At 42.8% G+C, this 21,686-nt stretch overlaps 1 protein-coding gene across 1 annotated transcript in view; it reads left to right on the top strand.

Moving 5' to 3' along the window:
• Grin2b (glutamate ionotropic receptor NMDA type subunit 2B) overlaps positions 1-21,686 on the top strand; it is a 435,636-nt gene that overhangs the window by 314,139 nt on the left and 99,811 nt on the right. The window contains exon 5 of the mRNA XM_005072886.4: positions 11,380-11,494. Coding sequence (XP_005072943.1) covers positions 11,380-11,494 — 115 coding nt within the window. The remainder of the gene's footprint in view (positions 1-11,379; positions 11,495-21,686) is intronic.

Here is a 21,686-nt window from a genome sequence, read left to right as displayed (position 1 = left end):
CCCCTTCCTTCCTCACCCTAGCCTCCTCTGGAAGCACTGCTATGATGTGCTGGGATTTAAGGTTTTCAGACTGTAGACAAATAAGGTGTGGGGTAGGCTGTCAATGTTAAATTGTTGTGTTATGCTTTATTTCTTTTTGTACCTCTCTCTCCGTGTGTGTGTGTGTGTGTGTGTGTGAGTGAGTGATATGCAGATGTACACATGCCATAACATGTTTGAAATCAGAACACAGGTTGTTGGAGTAGGTTCTCTCCTTCCATTGTATGGGCCCTGAGATCAAGCCTGGGTTTACAGCAGGTGCCTTCACTTTCTGAATCCTCTCACAGGCTCAAGATGACAGGGTGACAATTTGATTCTGCATACAATGACTCTCATTGTTTTCCATTCATCACATCCACTCAGGACAGACTTGTGTAAAATTCCCAAGCTCTCCGTTCCAATCCTACCTTAGGAATGTCTCCTTTCACTAATCCAGGAGGCCATTCCATAGACTTGCTACAGATCCGAACAAACTCCGTGTTGCTGTCTCCTGATGACCTTCCCAGCTGCTCACTCTCTCCCCTTCCATCTTCTGTTGTACTCTGCATCTCTTCCTCTGGATGCTGGGCTCAAAACAATCTTTTACTCTTTCCACTGGCATCTTGTGTTCCACCCCGCCTCCCTCACCACTCATGTCTCTTCTTAAATCATACCCTCAGCAAGTCATTATGGTTTTTTCCCTCTGTGTGGAAAGATTTCATCCAGGTGACAGACATGATTTGCAGATAAGTCCCCTCCCCAGCCTCTCGCACACCTGTAGCGCTAGCAATCAAGCCCTAGCCTCTTGTGCATTCTAGGCAAGTGCATCGCCATGGCATGGCATCCTCATTAATTAGGTTTGTAAGTCATAGATGTGTTCTCGAGCAAGTCAACATCCTCTGCAGCCATGGTTCTTGCACCTGCAGCGTGATGGGATTGTGGTATGTCTCTATCTCTTAAAGGCATAGTCTACGCAGAGGAATCTGTTGCAAGCCTTCTCAAACTCTTGCAGTAGACTTGTCTTCTTTGGGCCTCTTCCCTTTCCTGTACAGCATAATGGCTTCTAGGAAGCCTCACTTGAAGAAATCTGCCAACCATTGCTAGAAGACTAAATTACCGCCTCCTTTCCCATGACTGACGACTCTTCATACTCTCTGTTCCCATCCCTTGTAAGGGAAGCTGTCACTGATTTGCTATAACTTCATTCACTTCCTTTGCCCTGCTTTAGTAGAGCTAAATAATGCGAAAGTAAAAGTTAAGCTATGGTCACTACCAAGAGAATGGGAAGTGCATATGCTACTTCCAATATGCTGGCTTTATTGGTCCTTTAAGGTGATAGGAGAGAGAGACACTTGAAGAGGGACCAATGAGTCAAGGTCAACAGGAAGAGAAAAACATCATCAGTCTCTTGCTGTGGTATCATGTTCAGGGTACTTTAGGTCTTTGGTAGAGAGTTTATATAACAAGAATTTCTTTCACTCTAAGTGAAAGTTCACAGGAAGGAAATGTTTTCTGGTTAAAGCTGAATCTTCTAGAGAAATCTTTGTCAGTTGCTGCTTGGTTAATTTTGGCATAGTTCCTAAGTACTGTTTCCAACTCATGAGCAATTGGATATCATGAAGACAAACCTTTACTTTAAAATGATTAGTAGGCATCCTAGTTACTTTCTATTGCTGTGATAAACCCTATGTCCAGAAGCAACCCTGGAAAGGTTTGTTTCAGCTTACAGCCTACAGTCTATCATGGGAGGAAATCAGGGCAGGAACTCAGGGGCAGGAACTGAAACAGAGACCATAAAGGGGCACTGCTTACTGTCTTATACCCAATGGCTTGCTCAGTCTGCTTTCTTAGAGAGTTCAGGACCCCTAGCCCAGGGGTAGCATGATCCTCAGTGGAGTAGGCTCTCCCACATCAATCATTAGTAAAGAAAATGCCTTTCAGACTTGCCTATAGGCAATCTGATGGAGGCATTTTCTCAACTGAGTTACCTCTTCTCAGGTGACTCTAGCTTGGGATGGGACTAAGGGTTCAGCTTACTTTTGACTTAGAATATTTTTATTCAGCTAAGTCCTGATGCTTGATATGGATAGTGTATCCTGTGTGTTTTCAGTATAGTGTGTACCATAAGGTGGAAGGGAACATGAGTTTTAATCAGTATTTTCAACTCATAGATAACACAGGAAAAGGAGCTAGAATGCAAAACAATTCTATGACCTTACTATCATCTAGGCATTACTTGGTGTCTGCCATTGGGAAATCCACCATTCTGGTTATCTAAGTTAGACCTTAACCAGTCTCTCCATACCCACAGTAACTAAGAGTGGTGACAAGAAATGACAAACAATTTCTTTTCTACACACAGAACTGAATGGAAGAGGGTTTGCTGTGTTGCTTCCCTCATTAATTAGTGTCAAAAGATGGCTTCATTGGTTCCCTTAGGAAGTGCCATTCCTTCATGCACAAGAGGGATCATGCCTTCTTCGTAGAGACTTTAAGGAGAAGTACACAGTGTTCTAAGCAGAGCTCCAGGAGGTTACAATAGGGTCATTTTGAATAGTCATTTACTCTGGACTAAAATTATGGAAATGTGAGCTTGTCTTTTGTGTTCTTCTGAAAGGAAGCTTCATATTAAAGTAGTCTGTTTAAGTGATTTCCCACCACAGGAAACCTCCCAGGGATTAATAACCACAGTAGCGAGAAACAAAGGTTTTCAAACCTCAACTTGGGATGACATAGGAATGAGAGATATTCTGATTGTAGTATTAAGAACAAAGCAAAAATCAGGGAATTGGGAGACTCTGAACTTAATTGGCCAAAGCACAGAGGCAGTTCCCCAGACCTGTGTAGTCCACAGTAAGTGTGAAAGGTTAGGCTGTGATCCAGAGCCCGAAACACTAACATTCTCCAGTTTCTAAGTAGTATTTTTAAAAAGTAACAATGGCCAGGCAGAGGGATGGATCGGAGGTTAAGACCACTTGCTGCTCTTGAAGAGAACCTGTTTCCAGCACCCACATCAACACTCACAACTTAGCTTGGTGTAATTCCAGTCCCAGGGGATCCTATGCCCTATATTTACCTCGGAAGGTGCCTACATGTATGTGGAACACACATACACTCAGGCCTACAAACACAGGCATCAAATAAGATAATGAACTTTTGAAAGGGAACAATAGAAGCCTGGGGAGATGGCTCAGTGGGTTAACAGCACCACACTGATTTAAAAGTCAAGTGTGGAGCTGTGTGTCCTGTAATAACAGCGCTGGGGAGACAGACAGGCTGAACCCTAGAGCTCACTGGCCAGCCAGTGTAGATGAATCATTGACTTTCTGTCCAATGAGAGAGTCTGACTCAAAAAATATCATGGTGGGTAGGTAATTGAAGAAGACACCCTACCTCTACCTCACAATGCCATAACATTACTTGCTGTCCTGTGTGTTGTTCGCCCATGTCTTTGTGTGTGTGTGTGTGTGTGTGTGTGTGTATGTGTGTGTATGTGTCTATATGCTGTAATATATACATAAACTCTCCCTCTTGGTTTGATTGATTTTGTTTATTGCTTTGATTTTCTTTCACTCATCTCATTCCATAAGTTCTCGGGGACATTGATCAGCCCTTTCCATTTGCTTATAGCTCTTACTGCTTGCTGAAAACAAGCCACTGTGTTGATCTCGGGTAGAGCTGTAAGTAAGTCCAGAGGAGAGTTGTCACTTGGCATGGACAGCCACATCGACCCCCTTGGTAGAATGGTGCAGATTGCAGCAGCCATCACAGCTAGTGACAGAGGGACAACTCCCATGATTTCATTTTTCTTCTTAGGTAAATAAAATTGCATTGAGCATATGTAGCATCTATACACAAATCTTACTAACTTGATGACTGTCCACAGATAACATCTTTCTGGAGAAAAGTAAATGGTTTCTACCCTTCTTTGTCCATGCAGAGATTACTGGACCAGTCTCGACTGTCCTCCCTTATTTTCTTTCATTTCAGATAAAACTAAGTCATGACATTTAGTTGTGAAACAGAATCCAGGTAATAGCTCTTGAAAGTTTTCATTGTTGGACTTTTGAGTCTGAAGAGATTTTTTCCTTTGAAGTAAATGGCGATTGATGTCACCATTTGCCCCTCAGATGAATACAGTTCATCCCAAACTCCCAAAGGGATGAAGCAAATTTATCACCCCTAACAGAACAGGAGACATAGCAGGCCTCTAGGAGCCATATTTATGGATACTTTAAAATCTCCATCATTAATTTAACATCGTGAATAGAATTTAAAAGATTTTTATATGGACCAGCCCAAACTTGAACTCACTATTGTTAGTGAACAGTCCTTTACAAGATAAATTCATGATAATAAATACAATTTCAGAATGATAAAATGTTTAATTCATTAGAAGACAAACTATTTCTAATCTGCTTCAAATAATTATAAACAGATATTGTGGTTTGACTGTTAAATTAGTTTCTCTCAATGTTCTTTACTAGCTATCAGTTTTTCCTAAATAAGAGAAAAAACTTACAAAATTAATTTTCTAATTATTTTGTCCAGTGCATGGCTTTATATTGCTATTATGGCACTATAGTTCTAAGACAATTTTCAAAGTTTCTTCAAGTCAACTTTTGAAAAAACAAATAAACAAACAAACAAAAAACCATATTGACATTTAAGTACCTTGGAAATATTATCACCCAACTTAGAGACTGATGAGCAGGGGTGGCCTGACAGGTGGGGCATGGCGGTGTGGGGGAGGGTCTTGCTTGTAAACTCCTTGACACTTGACCTGTTCTTATGTGTGGGGTATCTGATATATTCATGTTTTCTGTGCTTAGCTCTTTTAGTCTCCCTATTTTTTCCCACCAGCATTTGTAGGTATTTTCTGGAGTCTTTCACTGAATACAGGCTATGTTACTAATGAGATCCTCTTCTAGGTTGGGTCCCAGAGGAATCCATCTAAGATCCAAAAAGACAAGTATTCACTGGCCACAGCCTAGCAGATCAAACCCACTACAGTGATTTGATTGCTCAGGATTCATTTTGATAACAGAGTTCCTAATTTAGGAAAAAGTAAGACATTTCTATTTAGTTTAACCAAAGCATAATGCTAATAAATGTAAATATCTGATTTATGAATATCTTGGCCTCACTCCTTCAGTACTGCTTCTAATGAGCTGGTTTTTAAAAAGTTTTAAAATCCATATTTATGATCTTGTAAGAAATTGGTTTCCACTGTTTCCAGGGAAAATGTGTAGATGAAATAATCACTTCCAGCAGCGCCTTCTACTCCTATGAAAAACTTCTTGAAAGGTTTGTGGCCTCGCCAGTCAGATTTCAGTATCCTAGCAGACACACTATTTGTCAGAAGAAATGAGAGGTGGTAGATATATTGATTGCTGTTCTACATCACCTGTTAATTATACATGTGTCCTGTAACATAATATCATATACTTTAAGCATATTTTATAAATATTAATTAGAAAGAAAAAATAAAATGTCCAATAAAGATCATGGCCCATCACCCAAGTTATAAGATGTCTTTCACCAATCTATTTATTATTAATTTTTAAAGTTTACATACAAAGTAATTGGTTCATTTTGACATATTGGACATAATTATCAATATATTTGGTTTTTATCCCCATTCCTAATTATTCTCTTCCCATTCTCCACAATTCCCTCTCAGGACTATCTTGTTCCTGGGCTCCAGCATCCATTTGAACCCTCGGAGTACCCTGGTTTTAACAATGGGGCCACTCTCAAGCAGGTACCTTCAAATCCGTGTGGTCCAAGTCAAGAGAGGGCCTAACGGGTTTCCTCTCCAATCACATCTTACCAAACTCACAATGGGATTTGAGGCTTGTGGGGACTGTGGGTCTGTCTCAAGGACAGGACTGTGGGTACCTGCACCAGGAATACATAGGTTACCTTTTGGGTGAGGTTTCTGTTTTCCTTCTTCAGACAGGGAGTCCCACAGGTGGAGCCCTGTGTTTACTTCTTGGTGCATTGCCTGCCTTTTTCTCTGCATTTTTAGTCCTGCCATCACTGCCTTTGTGGATTTCCAAAGCTCTTCCCTCCTTTTCTCTTCAAAACAAAGTCTCTCTTTTTCACATTGATTATTTTCAACTGGGAAAATGTAGAGGCAGCTTCAGGCCCGCCATCTTACCTGGTAGTCTGGAATCCATCTAGATAGTAGATGATGGACTAAAGATATTAGAGGCAAGAGATATATCACTGGTATAGCGTTACAGAGTATAACATTTTCAGAGGCAGACAGTTATAAGCAGGAGGACAGGAACTCATTCTCCTGCGGGAACTCTGTTCTCACTTTACTTTTAATAGCTAGAAAATGGGACTGGTGTTTTGAAAACCTGCCTACCCTTTAGAAACATGGCGGTGAATAAAAAGAACACAGACTGGGTTGAGAACCTCTGGATGCTGTTTCTAACCTTGTCACCTGATCTAGGTCAAGCAACAGATCTCTTCTGGGTGACAGTGACAGGATTGGATGAGCCAGGCTGATGATCCTGCTGCATGTTGCAACCACTTTAATTGACATCCCTTTTTATAAAGATAATACTTTCTAACAGCATGAAGACAGAAAGGAGCCTTCATGCCAGGGCTCTTGGTCTGCTGACAAATACTGGCAAAATTCTTTCCGGTGCTTCCCACTCAGGGCTCACTGCTGAGTCATCACTTCAGGTCTGTAGTCTACATGGTACTGTGTAAGAAGAGCTCCATGTGGCCAAAGTCAAAGGCACAGGTTATTGACCTCTGCTTGACCCTATTAAACCTGTTGGAGTGGGACTTAGGTGGTGGAAAACAAACTGGTTGGTTGGGCACCCATCAAGATCCTGAATTTCTTGCTCAACCAGGAAGTAAGCAGAATGGGAATTCTCTTTAGTTCACTTGTCTCAGTAGATTTGGGTAATCCAGAGTGTGACATGTGCTATAAAGATGCTAAAGCACACAACAGGAGCTTTGAGAACTGATGTCACTTCAGAGTATCATGAAAAGACACTAAACTCTTCAGAATAGAAGACCTGATCTCTGAACCTGAATGTGAAATGTCACTTGGGGAGATCATTTAGCATCCTGGGATCTGTTTCTTTCTAAACTAAGAGTTTCAATGAATCCTTTTGCACTTTTGTTTGAGTCCTGGCAAGCTCAGATTCTTTGTGATACTACAGCATTATGAGATAGGCCACTGTAGTTTCTTGGATATCAAACGACATCTGAGAAATAAACCAAGCAAAATTTTGCTATATCCAACCTAGGTAGGACTTCAGAGAGATAAGAGTGTTATGGACAGCATTTCTACATTAGGCTTCCCCTAAGCCAGGGGGATTTGCTGTGTGTGTGTGTGTGTGTGTGTGTGTGTGTGTGTGTGTGTGTGTGTGTGTGTGATGAATAAAGAAACCAGTGATTATGGGGTCATAGAATCTTTACTATGCCGGACGTTGGTGGTGCACGCCTTTAATCCCAACACTAGGGAGGCAGAGGTAGGCTGATCTCTGTGAGTTCGAGGCTAGCCTGGTCTACAGAGCGAGTTCCAGGACAGCCTCCAAAAGAATACAGAGAAACCCTGTTTCAAAAAAACAAAAACAAAAAACTTTACTATAGTTTATTGTTTTATCCAGGACTTCTTTGTGGGGGATTTCAAGGCCTTAAGGCCTTAATATTTTAAATGAATAAAGTACAGCCAGATCTAAAGGTAATTAGATATTTTCAGTTGTTATGGGAGTTTAATTATCCATGTGATCTTATGACCTAGAGTTGCTTCCATATGTGGAATTTAGTCTCTGTCCTTTGCATGTAGCCCATATATGGGCAGCTCTTGTGAGTTGTACTATCAGATTTTCCTCAGAGAAGCTCAGAATTTGGCAGGTGTCTTGCCTTTAGACGGTCATATTATGCTAACACCATTTTCTTCCTGAGTCTTCCCTATGATACAGTCTCATATTTAAAATCACATTTTATGCAGTGTTACTATCTGCCATTCGTTCATCGCAATGACTGTTTTCTCTAATTTTGGGGGTCAGATGCCAATTCCATTTTAAGATTGTTAACTAAAGTTTGGGTGCTGAGATCACAAGTAGAGAAGTGGCCTCAGCCAGAGGCATTTTCACTCTTGTATAACCAGTGAGTGGACTGATGTGCTCTGCTGTTCAAAAGCCATCCTTGCTCAGGGCTAGGGTAAGTTTTCAAATGCCCTGGAAGCTCAATGGTGTCATGGCACGGACACTTTCTCAGAAAGAAAACACACATTCTGTGAATGATTAATCTGTATGCTGCCAAATGACACCAATGTTTAAAATGCACTTTGTAGAATATTTTGTATGGTGTCATAAAACTTTATTAACAGTCTTGATAAGTGTAAAGCATCCAAACAGAGCTTAGGTGGGTAGATGAAATGAGCCCAAGAGGCAGGAAAGGGAGAACATGTCAGCAAGGCAATGATCTCTACATAGAATCAGGACACAGAGCCAAAGTAAGAGAGAGATTTAACTATAGGCCAGTTATAGCACCTTCAAGTGGGTTTTATTTCTTAAACTTTCTAATTTCTCCATTTATGTTCCCAGCTGGATGCTAACCCCTTCAGGAAAGTCATTGTGGGGCTATATACCAACCACACAACTGCTGTTACTTAGGGATTTAATCATTTCTGGAATGTCTATAATTGCCTTCTTTAATGGACACTTCCTTATAGATATTTTAATAGTGTTTTGGATAAAGGCAGAATAATTCATATCCATGACTGGTGAAGAAGTGGGTACTTAAGCTGGCAATTCATTTCCCCCATCTCTTTCCTCCTCCTTCCTATCTCTTCCTTCTTTTCATTTCCTTTATCCCTCCCTCCCATCTTTCCTTCCTTCTTTAAAAAGACTAAACTGGGTTTTCTTGTTGCATAATCTTTCTCTGAAGACCTCCAGAAATAATTCCAAGTAGTTCAGTACTATTATAGGAAGAACATATTTTGCAAGTTCATGATGGTGGATGCAGTTCGTTAGTTTAAAATGCTGGTTTTGTAATTATATGCCATAGAATAGGAATTTGGGTTGGGTTTTGAGCTATTGCCAACTGTAGTAAATCTGGATATCACCATCAAAGTGGTGATGAACTCGGGGAAGCCACACTAGCTTGGTGAAGAGGTCAGGATCAGAGACAAGGATGAAGAAGATGCCATGTGAGACGTGAGTTGGCCAGAGATGCTGTACTCTACTGACTGAAGTTGCTCAAAGAGAGGAGGAGCTTGAGGCCATGGCACATGATGGACACATCAGGAGATGTTGAGTCCCATGTTGCTATGAGAACAAGGGCGGTATGGTAGAAAGGCTGTGGGAGCTGAGATACTGCTTAATGTATTATTTATGATCAAAACTAATAATGCAATATTGAGTAAACAATCTAAAGTTTCTCTTTGCTAATCCATAAAATTAAATTATAGAAGCAAATGAGCTTAGGGTTTCTTCACAAATTAAAATAGATTTTTATAAGGGATGTTTGACATATGCCTTCAAATGCTTGAAGAATGCTTGGATAAAAGAAGACTAGACTAAAACCTTAAAATATCCCAAGAGGAAACAAGTTTTGAAGAGTTGCAAAGGGGTGGAAATCAGCTTTAAATAAGACAGAATCGTGAGATGGCTGCCTGAGGGTGGTGGGTACCACACTAAGTTCCCCCATCAACAGGAGCATTCAAAAGAAGCCGGGAGGACCAAGTCAATGATACTGTAGAGAGAAAGCATCAATTGTGAGAGGAAGCAAGCTAGCTGACTTGAAAAGTCTCAGTTCAAAATTCTAGAAATTTCTATTCTTTTGGAACCTTCTGTGCTCGCAGCTGTATCTCTCAAGCTGCAGATGATTGGGGCATGGCAGGCACGGCAATCTAAGACCATCCTAGAATGAGAAGTGCCCTTGAGGGGGTTGGTTCATTCTGCACACACGCCTTTTCAGATGCTGCAGGATCCACATCCCTGCAACATTGCTTAACCTAACATAACCTGCAACAAGCAACTCCCCGATGTCTGAAGAAGAGCCAGAAGAGAGGCCTTCGAGAGGCCTCTCCACTGCTTTGGAAGACGGCTCATTTTCTTTCTAGCAGAGGCTCATCTCACTAGCAGCCAGGCCCACAACGCTAGAGGAGAATGTCACATGAGCACAGAACTCGTCCTTATTGATTCCATGGGTCTTTATGGTAAAGGGACATTAATTACCATCAGTCTGGTTGCACTAATGTGCTTGTAATAAGCAGGCCTGTGGGGATTCCCAGTAAGTGAGTTGCTTCTTAGACCCATCTGCTGGCAAGGGACAGGGTGGCCTGGGGACACGTGTCCTGCAGGAAAACCATTTCATTCGTCTAGAATTTCCACTCATGTATGCTCTGTCCCCAGAGCACTGTGTAAAACCCTCCCCGCTCCTTTCCCCACACTCGGTATTTCTGCTCACTGTGCAGCCAGCAGAAGTCCTGGGTTCCAGATGCCTCTGGCCCACCACACTCAGGCGGCCTTACAAACAAGGGCTGAGCAAGACCCTTAGGGAGAATCTAAAGAGTGTGCCTGTTTGGGGGTGGAGACATACCAAGGCGCCTACATGCTACCTTTTTTGGCAGAAAGTTGTCTTGGTACATAGCCATTTTCTTTTCTTGTCTCCATCTCCTCCACCCTTTATCCCACCTCCCTTTCTGAATACTAATTGTTAACACTTAATGAGCACTTACTATGTGCCAGAACCTATGGCAAGTGCTTAACCCAGTTGTCTCATTTAAGCTTATAGACTTAATTAGGTGATCTTTCTATTACCAGACTTTTTGCAGATGTGTGTGTGGGTAAAGGGGGGGGTAACAGGCTCAAAAGGGATGAGGGATGGAGAGATGACTCAGCAGATAAGAAAGAGCATATGCAAACCTAGAGGACCTGGGTTTGGTTCCTAGAACCTATTGTGGGTAGCTCACAAACCACCCGTAGCTACAGCCCTGGGGGACCCAGCGCCACCTTCCGGCCTCTGCAGGTACCTGCACACCATACCCCCCCACACACAGACAAATATGCATACATATAACTTAAGCAAAAGCAAATCTTTTTTTCTTAATTATTTAGTCAAAGTCGGAGCCTTCGACTGGACTCAAATGAGCCGTCCTTATTTCCAGTTCTGATATTTCTTTCACATGATTCCTTTTGTAAAACTTGGATGGGTATTGCATAATCAATAGGAACTTGAAGAGTGCCAGTTAACTAGTGGTTGTCTGTGTCCCTGTCTTACTGGTCTGTCTCCATATAACTTTTGGTAAACCTAAATGCCTTCTTCTTTCTATCGTTTTTTTTTTTTCACACTTATAATCTTCCTTTAATTCTGTCATTACAGGTATCTCATCAATGTCACTTTTGAGGGGAGAAACCTGTCCTTCAGTGAAGATGGCTACCAGATGCATCCGAAGCTGGTGATAATCCTTCTGAACAAGGAGAGGAAGTGGGAGAGGGTAGGACATGTCTTTGGCAATCCTTGAGCTGAGCAGAGAGGCAGGTGTGAGGTCCCGACCCAACAGCAGTACAGCACCTTATAGGAAAACAAACTCTTGGTTTCCATTTCTAGGCGTCAGGAGCAAGAGATTAGAGCCCAGGAGAGGCCACACCTCAAGCATGTGTCTTCATTCTCTTGCTACTTTGGCTAATCACGAGGTTGTTGTTTTTTATGTTCTGATTACTATCGGTGGTTGCATTGCTTTCTAGCTCATGTCGGTTATATTGGGAGATGACACATATGCAATGCAACAAATTAATTTGCTGAGGAAACCAACTACATAGTACCAGTTGGAACTTGCATCCATGGTGCACAAGCCTAGTGCACAAGCAGACAGGCTGACACTGTTTCCTGTGACTGGAAACAGGTACATGAGGTCCTAATCTGCCCAGCTACCAGCTGATCACAGACTTTGAGATTCTACCTTTAGATCCAATTCTGCTCACCCACTTGCCTATTTAGGACACTGGGGGGGGGCGGGAATCTCTTAACTACTCAGGTCTTCAGTCTCTTTACTTATAAAATGGCAATTCAATATATTGGTATCTATGAAACACTTGGGGCAGAGCCTAGAACACAGTGAGCATTCAATAATCCAGATTCCATATTAAATGTCCAAGAGTGATCACTGTTTTTTTGCAGGTGTATCCTCCTGGCATTTGTCCCTTGAAACACTCCAACAAATGGTTCTGAAAATAAGTAATACTGGGAAAATGCTAGTACTGCTTTTCAGTCCAAGGAATCTCAGAAAGTTCAGACATGTCTTAGAACACAGAGGCATCTTTAACTTTATTTAACATGACATTTCCCAAAATATTTTTAACATGAGACCACTAATAATCTTACTTAATGCAAAGCACACTGGGTAACTGATTGAAGACTATGTTCATAGTTTCTGTGGGCCAGTTGGCTAAGAATAGATTCCATGATGTCAACATGGTTCTAAATAGAGTAGAAGCCAAGTATGTCATCAGCAGCATCCTATAACTGTGACAGAATAAGACACCAACTCTTATAGAAAGGGTTGGTTTCAAGTTTTGGACTTTTACTCCATGGTAACCTGAACCTGTTGACTTGGGTCTGTGGTAGGATAGGGATAAGAATGGGGATCATGTTGCCTGTTCATCTCATGGTATATGGGAGACAAAAGGAAAACACTGTGACCCTGATATTCTTTCGAAGGCACATTTCTGATGACCCAACTTCCTCCCTCTAGACTTCACATCCTAAAGGTCCCATCATTTTCCAGGCATGCCATGGGCAAACAGCCAAGCTTTTGGTATGTGTACTTTGGGGGACAATTAGTATTTTGTTGTAGCCAGGGATAAACTCTCCAAAACTCACAATGATATCTCAGAGTCTCAGACAGCTAAGTAATAGGTCCGTCTGTAAACTGGACATTTGTGACTCAGCCAGTGGAATTCAAAACCCAACTCTGACTGTTGAGAGGCCTCTGCCCATTGTGTTATTGTGACATCATCAGATGTGACATCATCATAGTAAAAAGATTTAAATCACACCTGGTGATCTTGATTGAAGTTATTCTCCCTTACTGAGTTCCCATTTGACCAGAAAGAGATGAACCCTGGTTTCCTGCTGTCCACCTGAATCAACCTACTTTCCACTGCTTCTGTCAAGATGCCATAATTTCTGAAGTGTCCTCATCCCTCCCATTTAACAGAACTTCTGCCTATCTCTAGAAGAGGGGTTATTAATGACTGAGATGGCATGCATGGATCAGGAACTGTACAGCTGGGTAGCTCTTATGTACTGGGGTCATGGTAATTGTTTCAAGCAGTTAGCATCTCACACTGTCCTTTAAAGGTCAGTACTTAGAGACCTGCAGAGGGCCTGGGACCCTCACCTCTTTCTACAATTGTCTTCCCCTCTGGGGGTTAGATCATTTGTCGCATCAATTCTGCCTTACTTTAATGAGCCTCTCTGTCCAGAAGCCAGCCTTACATGTGGCTGTAGGAATAGGCTTCCTAAAACACAATTACATATTCTTTCCCTGGCCCAAATACTCCAGGCTGCTACTGTTCACTAAACAGGTCTGCATTTTATCTGGTCTTGCATTCAAGGCTCTGGTCCAGCCTCCAAGGTTTGTCAGCCTTTCCGTATCATCTGTATCAGACTCTATCTGTTCTGGGAATGTGTCCTGATGTGTCCTACTTCCTGCACAAGATGCCATGCTTCCTTTTCCTGGGATGAATGAATTGTACAATTATAGAAGTTGTAAGCGTTCTTTGAAGTCCAATTAAGATCTTACTGCCCCCTTCTCCGATCCCAATTGTGGTATACTTTCTTACCCAGTGTGCCCTGCAGCTTCGGTTTAGACCTCTGTTGCAGCCTCGCCGTAGCTGCCCTGAGTTGGGACTGTGAGCCTGCGTGCTCTCAGAGGGCAGAGGCCTCCTATCATCATGTCCCTATAACAATCTGGATATGTGCAATGCATAAAACAGTTTAATAAATATTTGTGGAATGAATGAGAGCCATTACATAATAAGAGTCCAAGATCCATCATTAGGTGTCCAAGTTTATGCTATTGCCCTTGATATAATGGCAGTTTTCTTTTTTTTAAGATGGCATAAAATCTTTATGTAGATTGAGTTTTATACATCATACTTTAAATGCATCAGAGGAGCTCACTTCTTAAAGAAATTCTATGCCTAATCTTTTTGTTTTGCTAAGCATGTGAGGAGGGGTTAAGGCCATAGACTAGAACATTTGCATATTGAATTGATTAAACTAGGAAACATTTCTGAGAAAAGTTGCTTAGCAATAGTTGAACTTACAGGGCAATGCAGCTCCCACATTCAGAAGCTCTGGTCATTCACAGGCAGGAGGAATGCCAAGGACCAAAAGCCCTGTTCTCTCCCAGGCAGGAGGAATGGCAGGGACCAGCCTCTACCCCAAATATGACTGGATGTGCTGGATGGCTTTACCTTGCAGCACCCAGGATATCATTTCTTCAAGGTTCCTAGGGTCATTTCACCATGTCCCATGGGGTCCATGGGAGCTTAGTGTCTGTGGAGTCTTGCCAGTAGGCATGTTGGTGAACATTCTACAGGGAAGGCATGAGTACTGGAGCAATTATCAGGGGAGGAACTGGAGTCTTTGAAAGAAGGGTCAACAGCTTCTAGCCTGATTGGCCACTAACCCTGTTGCCTGATCAATTAGTTCACCTTTTTTTCAATTTTTTATTCATTTTACATATCAATCACAGTTCCCCCTCCCACCCCTCCTCCTATTCCATCCACTTCCCCCCAACTTACCCAACCCACTTCTCAGAAAAGGCATGGGGAGCCAACAAAGCCATGGCATATTCAGTCAAGGCAAGGCCAAGCCCCTGCCCCCTGCATCAAGGCTGAACAAGGCATCCCACTATAGGGAATGGGCTCCAAAAAACCCGATCATACACCAGTAATGGAACCTGATCCCACTGCCAGGGGCCCCACAGACAGACCAAGCTACACAACTGTTGCCCACATGCAGAGAGCCTACTTCAGTCCTTTGCAGGCTCCCTATCTGTCAGTCTAGAGTCAGTGAGCTTCCATGAGCCTGGGTCAGTTGTCTCTGTGGGTTTCCCCATCATGATCTTGACTGCCCTTGCTCATATAATCCCTCCTCCCTCTCTTTAACTGGACTCCAGAAGCATGACCCAGTGCTTGGCTGTGGATCTCTGCATCTGCTTCCATGAATTACTGGATGAAGGCTCTGATGACAGTTAGGGTAGTCCCAAATCTGATTACAGGGGAAGGCCAGTTCAGGCACTGTCTCCACTATCATTCTATCAAGCTGTCTCTTTCATTGCTCTCCCACTCTGCCCCTCCCTCCACCTTACCATCCTGTTCCCTCGAGCTCTCACCCCCATCCCCTCCCCTCTACCCCACCCACCCCAAGTTTACCCAGGAGGTCTCACCTATTTCCCCCAACTAGGGCATTCCCTGTATCCTTCAGGCACAGAAAGGCCAATACCCTATGTACTCACTCATAAATGGATGCTAGATGTAAAGCAAAGAGTAACCGGACTCCAATCCACAGCTGCAGAGAACCTAGGTAACAAGGAAAAACCCTCGTTCACTTTTCTTGATTACTTTCTTCATTTCTAGAACGATAGCATTAAAATAAAAACACAACAATTCTAGACCTTCTACAACTCCAGGTGGTACAGATTCCCACTGTAAATCAAGGAAAATCCAGGATGTCTGGAAGTACAGCCCCTCCAAGGGCATGGGTGTCATTCTTGTTCTTGTAATTTAGGTAAATAAAGTGTTCCCAGAAAGGCCTTCCCCCAGTGACCTGTGCTAAAGTAGTCACCCAGCTTCTCTGTCACAACAGTCCAATTTAATTTTCTTTCGGTACAATTTTTGGCCAGCATTCCACTTACTCACTGATTGTTTGTTTGTGGCTTATCTCTTCACACCAGAATGAACGCTTCATGGAGACAAGGACCTCATCCACTCCTACAATTGTAACCCTTATGGAGAGTGTCTGGCTCAAAGTGAGCCTCCAGAGATCATTGCTAAATAAGTGAAGACTCTATACACCTGAAAAAGTTAGGTGTTGGCCAGACATTTCACTTCTAATGCTCCCGTGCGTACACGCATACGTGAACACACACACACACTTACTTGCTTGCACAGGTGTGCACATGCACGTTTGTGTGAGCATACACAATCTCCCTTTAGACAGGCTGGTTCTCAGAAGACAGCCTGAGAGCTAGTGGCTCCTCCCTTTGGAATGAGTGATTTTGTGCCTGTGAAGGACTCAGGGTATTCAGGGGGTTCAGGAGCCAATGGAGGGGTCCACCAGCTGCCTTTACAAGGAACTGCAGAAGATTCATTATGCTGTGGATGTGAGTTGTGTGATGGATTTCATGACATGCCTTTGGTTTTTAAAAGTACCCTACAGCTGCTTATAAATTTGGTTCCTTTGTAAAGACTTGAGGTCAACACAACCTAGTTTATGGTTTTGGAAGTCAGAAAGAACTACATTCAGTTCCCCATGCTGCCATTTATCAGCTGGGCAAGCCTGGATGAGTGGCTGGTATTACTCCAGTCTACTTCCCTTTAGTGAAATGGGCTTTTGCATGAGGCCATTGTAAAGATTAAATGAGACTTTATAGCCAAATACCAGTTAATTCTGACTGGAACACAGTCAGAATTCAACAAATGTCGATCGCTGGTCACCATACTTGACTGGTAACTGAAGACATGTTTGCTGTGCTCAAATGTCATGCCAACTGATAATCTAGTGCAAAGCCCCCCCCCCATCATCTCAGAACTGATATCCAGAGCTGTTGTTCTGGAATTCTGGAACCTTCCCCAGAGCAATCATTGTCACAATTTCTAATGTATTGCTCTGAAAATATTCCAAACACATTTTGATTTACTCAACCTGTTTTAAGAAAAAAGAAAGTGAATCTGCTCTTAGGAACCCCTAACGGGGTCCTTGGTAAGTGGCGGTAAGAGAAATGGGGACTAGAAGAGCAGAGATCTCTGGAACACAATCATATTTATAGAAAGACAATGATATCTCTCTGCCACTAAGGAATGCAGATCAGGACATTTGAAGACGAATATAAGTTGGGTGTAGTGACAAAGATTTATAATCTCAATACTCAGGTGCTGAAACAGGAGAATCATGGATTTGAAGCCAGCTTGGGATACATAGCAAGACCTTGTAGGTCAAACAAAAACCCAAAATATAGTCTCTCTCTCTCTCTCTCTCTCTCTCTCTCTCTCTCTCTCTCTCTCTCTCTCTCTCTCTCTCTCTCTCTCTCTGTCTCTCTCTCTCTCTCTCTCACACACACACACACACACACACACACACGCACGCAGATATGGCATGGGAAGTAGGGAGGGTAGGGAATGGTTAAAGTAACAATAATGTAATTGGGTGCAGAGTGGCTCATTTATAAGTCTTTGGAAGTGGGGGACAGCTGCATAAACATGCATTAAGAATAGCCTGGCACAGAGCAGCAGTTCAGCCGACTCTCAGGCTGCTGTCGCTATCAGAGCCTCTCATGATTTGCTTCATTGCAACTGCTATCTGCTTTCATTTAATCGTTCCTAAAATGGGGATAATAAAAATGAAATGCAGTGTGGGGGGTTGCTCTGAGTAATGACTTTAAGAAACGATGATGGTGCATATTCAGGCTGAAAGATGTAAACAGACCTCAAAGGGACTGTCTGGGTCAGAACTAAGAGGTGACACAGAGCTGGCGTCTCTGCTTGTTGTCTCCACAAAGACACCAGCGATATGATTTACAATTCCACTCCCTCTCATCTACCATCACCTGACAGAAGATCCCCTTCCACTGTAAAGGGAAGCATCCTTAGTTTGTCTGTGTGATTTTGGAAATGCCAAGAAACCGTTGTCACCTATGGTCTGGGGTACCAAGTAACAGCCAGATATTCCTGTGAAGGAAGTGCTAGAGTTGAGGCCACACAGCATAGCACACAGTGCTCAGGGCATGACAGTTCTTACAAATTAGTGTGTGTGTGTGTGTGGGGGGAATCAGCGAAATGGGAGAAAGGAGGCCAGGTGAGAAAAGGACAACCCCAAAGCCTGCAACAGCAATGACAGCAACATAGTAAACCTGGATATGTGTAGTATGCCCATCGTGGGTAGCCCTACTTTGCAGTGCCAGTCTGTATTAACCCTGAGGGGGGAGTGTGCAGACTGAGAAACGGCAGGTAAAGATGCTAAGGAAAAGACGAGACACAGGGTAGACTCAGGAGGGCAACCCAGTGCATACTGGACGTGTCAAGTTTATTCTTCAACATTCCTATATACCACAACCAAAAGGGAAAGTGGCAAAAGACTTCTTTATCGAGATACAAGGGAAAAACAGACTTTCCTCCTTAATTCTCCAAACATTTGGTAACCATGCCTTAGAGTAAATCTTTAGTTATCTGGCCTTTGAGAGCTAAGAGTAACCACGTCTCAGACCAAGTCTCTTGTTACTTAGATAAGACAGCCATGCCGATGACTAAACATACAGTAGCCACTCCTTAGACCTTTAAGTCTTATGACTTTAACCTTGGAAGAGTGAGGATGGTTTTGAACTCTCTGACCTTAAGCCAAGATGAAGTGAAGCAGCTTTTATGGGCCCTGGCAGATATGCCAAGGTTATCTAGAGCCTAGGATGTGTAAGACAGGGAGGGAAAGCTACTGCCTTTGGTGGCAGCACTCACAGGACACAGCACTGACCCCAGGTGTGGGCACTCTGTGATGCTGGTAGCTGGACAATGATTCCCTCTTCCACAGTAACCAGTCAGATGGCTCTGTGCTGGAAGCAGATGTCATAAGAAAGCCTCCAAATGACAGAATCGAACAGTCTCTCTCACATACCCTTGACCAAACTGGCAGACTGCTCATGAGCAGGAGACTCATGTGTCTGTCCTCCTTGCTCTTGTGTGCCCAAGATGGTGTAAGATGCTACGGAGGAGGCCAGCAAATACTTGGAGACTGCTTGAGTGCACCTGCTTGAACTGTATTCCATCTCTCAGCCTCGGAGGAGTATCTCTGCTTGCTCCAGGCTCAGCAGAGGGTGGCAAAGGAATGGCACAGAAACACCTTGTGTCAGAGGGGCTTGTTCTGGATCTTCTGATGGCCACATTTGACCACATGCTATTTTTACCAACTCTGAACTGAGTCCTAATATGCTTCATTAGATTAAGAGATTAGAAAGCAGGATCTATGGAGAAAAGCAATGGGAATTCAGATCTTTAAGGGCCAGGAGAAAACAGCACCAAGGTGCTGGCTTCGTCTCTTCGGATGTATGAAGAGTTATTGTGCCAAGTGCAGAGATCAGCTGTTCATTTCCTCCAGAGACAGAACCAGAGTAAGTGGGCTTAAGATCAAGCAGGAGGGATTTATATTGACTACAAAGAGAATTCTTAATAGAGACAAGGGTTGAGTCCCAAAACTGTTAACAACACTGGGGCGGGGGAGTGACTTTGAATGACCTCAGAAATGGGTAAGCCCTCATTTCTCTGTCATGTATATAGTCCTGCCTAAACAGCAATGTGTGAACTATGACTTTAAGAACCCCTTTCCTTCCTTCTCTCCCCTCCTCCTCCCTCTCCTCCTTTCCTGTCTTTCTCTTCCCTTCCTACTTCACTTCCCCTTCTTCTCTTGCTTTGTCTGTCTTCCTCCCTCCCTCCCTCCCTCCCTTCCTACGTCCCTCCCTTCCTCCCTCCCTCCCTCCATTCCTTGCCTACACATAGTTATTCGGCATTTGCATGAACCAAAGATTTTTCCTACCAACACATTATTACAGTTTTGCTGGTGACTAAAATTGAAAAACAACAAAGCCCCAATACATTGCCATAATAAAGGTGGCTACTGTGATATTTCACATTTCTGTAACCCAAATCTTCCTGTCTGATATGCCCCAGCAAGAGGTTGATGCTACATATTCAATGGTAACTAATTCATGCCAACTTCTTTTGCTTATGACAGTAATTTACACAAAAGGCCATGCAATGGTGTCTACAGTTGGGGGTGGTTTTCTGAGTTTGGGTTTTTGGAGATATTCACATCAGCACCATGTTAATCTACTCCCTTTTCTGAGGTTCTAAGGAAAGGCCACTGGGAACCATGCCCCAGCAAAGGAGGGGTTAGAGGAGGAGGAAAGGAGAAAGAGGAGGAAGACTACTATTAACCCTGGGTGATTTAGAACTGCTATGTGGCTCTGTCTCCTTGGCCTCCCTGTATACAAATGTACAATACTTCATGAACAAGAGCCGAGAATACTGTGGGAATCCACCTCAGACTCGTCAGTCCAGTGTCATGAGGAAGCCTATAGCTTTGTATAGTCATTTAAAAAGCTAGGGAGTTAGGTTTTTTCATTCACTTATAACTGATTTTCCTGCACGTCTGCATGTAGAAAGGCTACATGTCTTTAGATAGTGTAATCCACCATAGAATAAAAGAATGATTAAACAATGTAACCATGGCTGACTGTACTCTGAAACCTGTACTTGTTGACGGGAGTAAATGCAGAACTGAGCCAGAAGGAAGTGTCCCCCTGACTAAACACCACTGCACCCATCCTGTTTAAACTCTACTGAAATGTTTATTTCATGATTGTTACATGCAGAACATCTTTTTCTTTTACTACTGCAGGCATTGAGAGAGAAACAATATCAGAGGATGTGGAAGACATGGATGTTTATTTTTACATTAAAAGTTATTTGTGATTTTTCCCCTGTTAAAGGTATTTAGTGTTGATTATTAGGCATTTAAAGAGAGGATGCAATAACATTTACCTATATCTACACATAAAAATAATTAACAATTAGTTGTTTTCTATTTCCCAACAGTTTTCATTTCTGTGTACCTGTATGCATGTATCTGTGTAATAGCACAGACATAATAGAATTGACATGTCATGTATAAATAGTCTGCTACCCCTTTCCCGCTCTCAACAAGAGTTTGTAGACATGTTATTAAATTATATTCAAAATAGTGAAACTTAGTAACTGCCTAATATTTCAATGTGAGGATGATATAATTCTGCAAACAGGTCCTTTGAGATGAGACAGTCACATCTGTATTAAATGGGGACTCAAATTCTCATATAGAAGTAATTTCAGGGTCAGAGATGGTTTTACTTTGAGACACAGATTGATTTTCATGATGAGAAGAGTTGGTAATTTTTGTTGCAGGCTAGGCAGGCAAACTTTATCCAGAAGTGGAGAAAAGGGTCTCTGCAGGAGATAGGGTTCTGAAAATAGGCCCCTCCTCCTTATTTAATGTCCCTTAATGTTAAAAACCTGCTTGGTTTATCTTAACTCAATGGCTAGCAGTACAAGTGCAGGAAGGCTCCCCCAACTGCGAGCGGTTTGGGAACTTCCTCCTAGTGACCTTTTGTCCGAGTGTGTTTCCTTTTAGTTGTGGAGACATCACCCAGACAGTGGTGATGGCCACGTGTTCTGTGTCTTTCTACTATTATCATTCTTGATCCCTTTACTTAAGAGATGAGAATTTGAAGCCGGGTGTTAGTGGCTGCACGCCTTTAATCCCAGCACTCGAGGAGAGGCAGAGACAGGCGGATCTCTGTGAGTTTGAGGCCAGCCTGGTCTACAAAGTGAATTCCAGGATAGCCTCCAAAAAAATACAGAGAAACCCTGTCTCGA

Source organism: Mesocricetus auratus, unplaced genomic scaffold (assembly GCF_017639785.1).
Source record: "Mesocricetus auratus isolate SY011 unplaced genomic scaffold, BCM_Maur_2.0 Super-Scaffold_100001, whole genome shotgun sequence".
Lineage (NCBI taxonomy): Eukaryota > Metazoa > Chordata > Mammalia > Rodentia > Cricetidae > Mesocricetus > Mesocricetus auratus.
The sequence above is the reverse complement of the archived record's forward strand: the minus strand, read 5'-3'. Positions and strand labels throughout refer to the sequence as shown.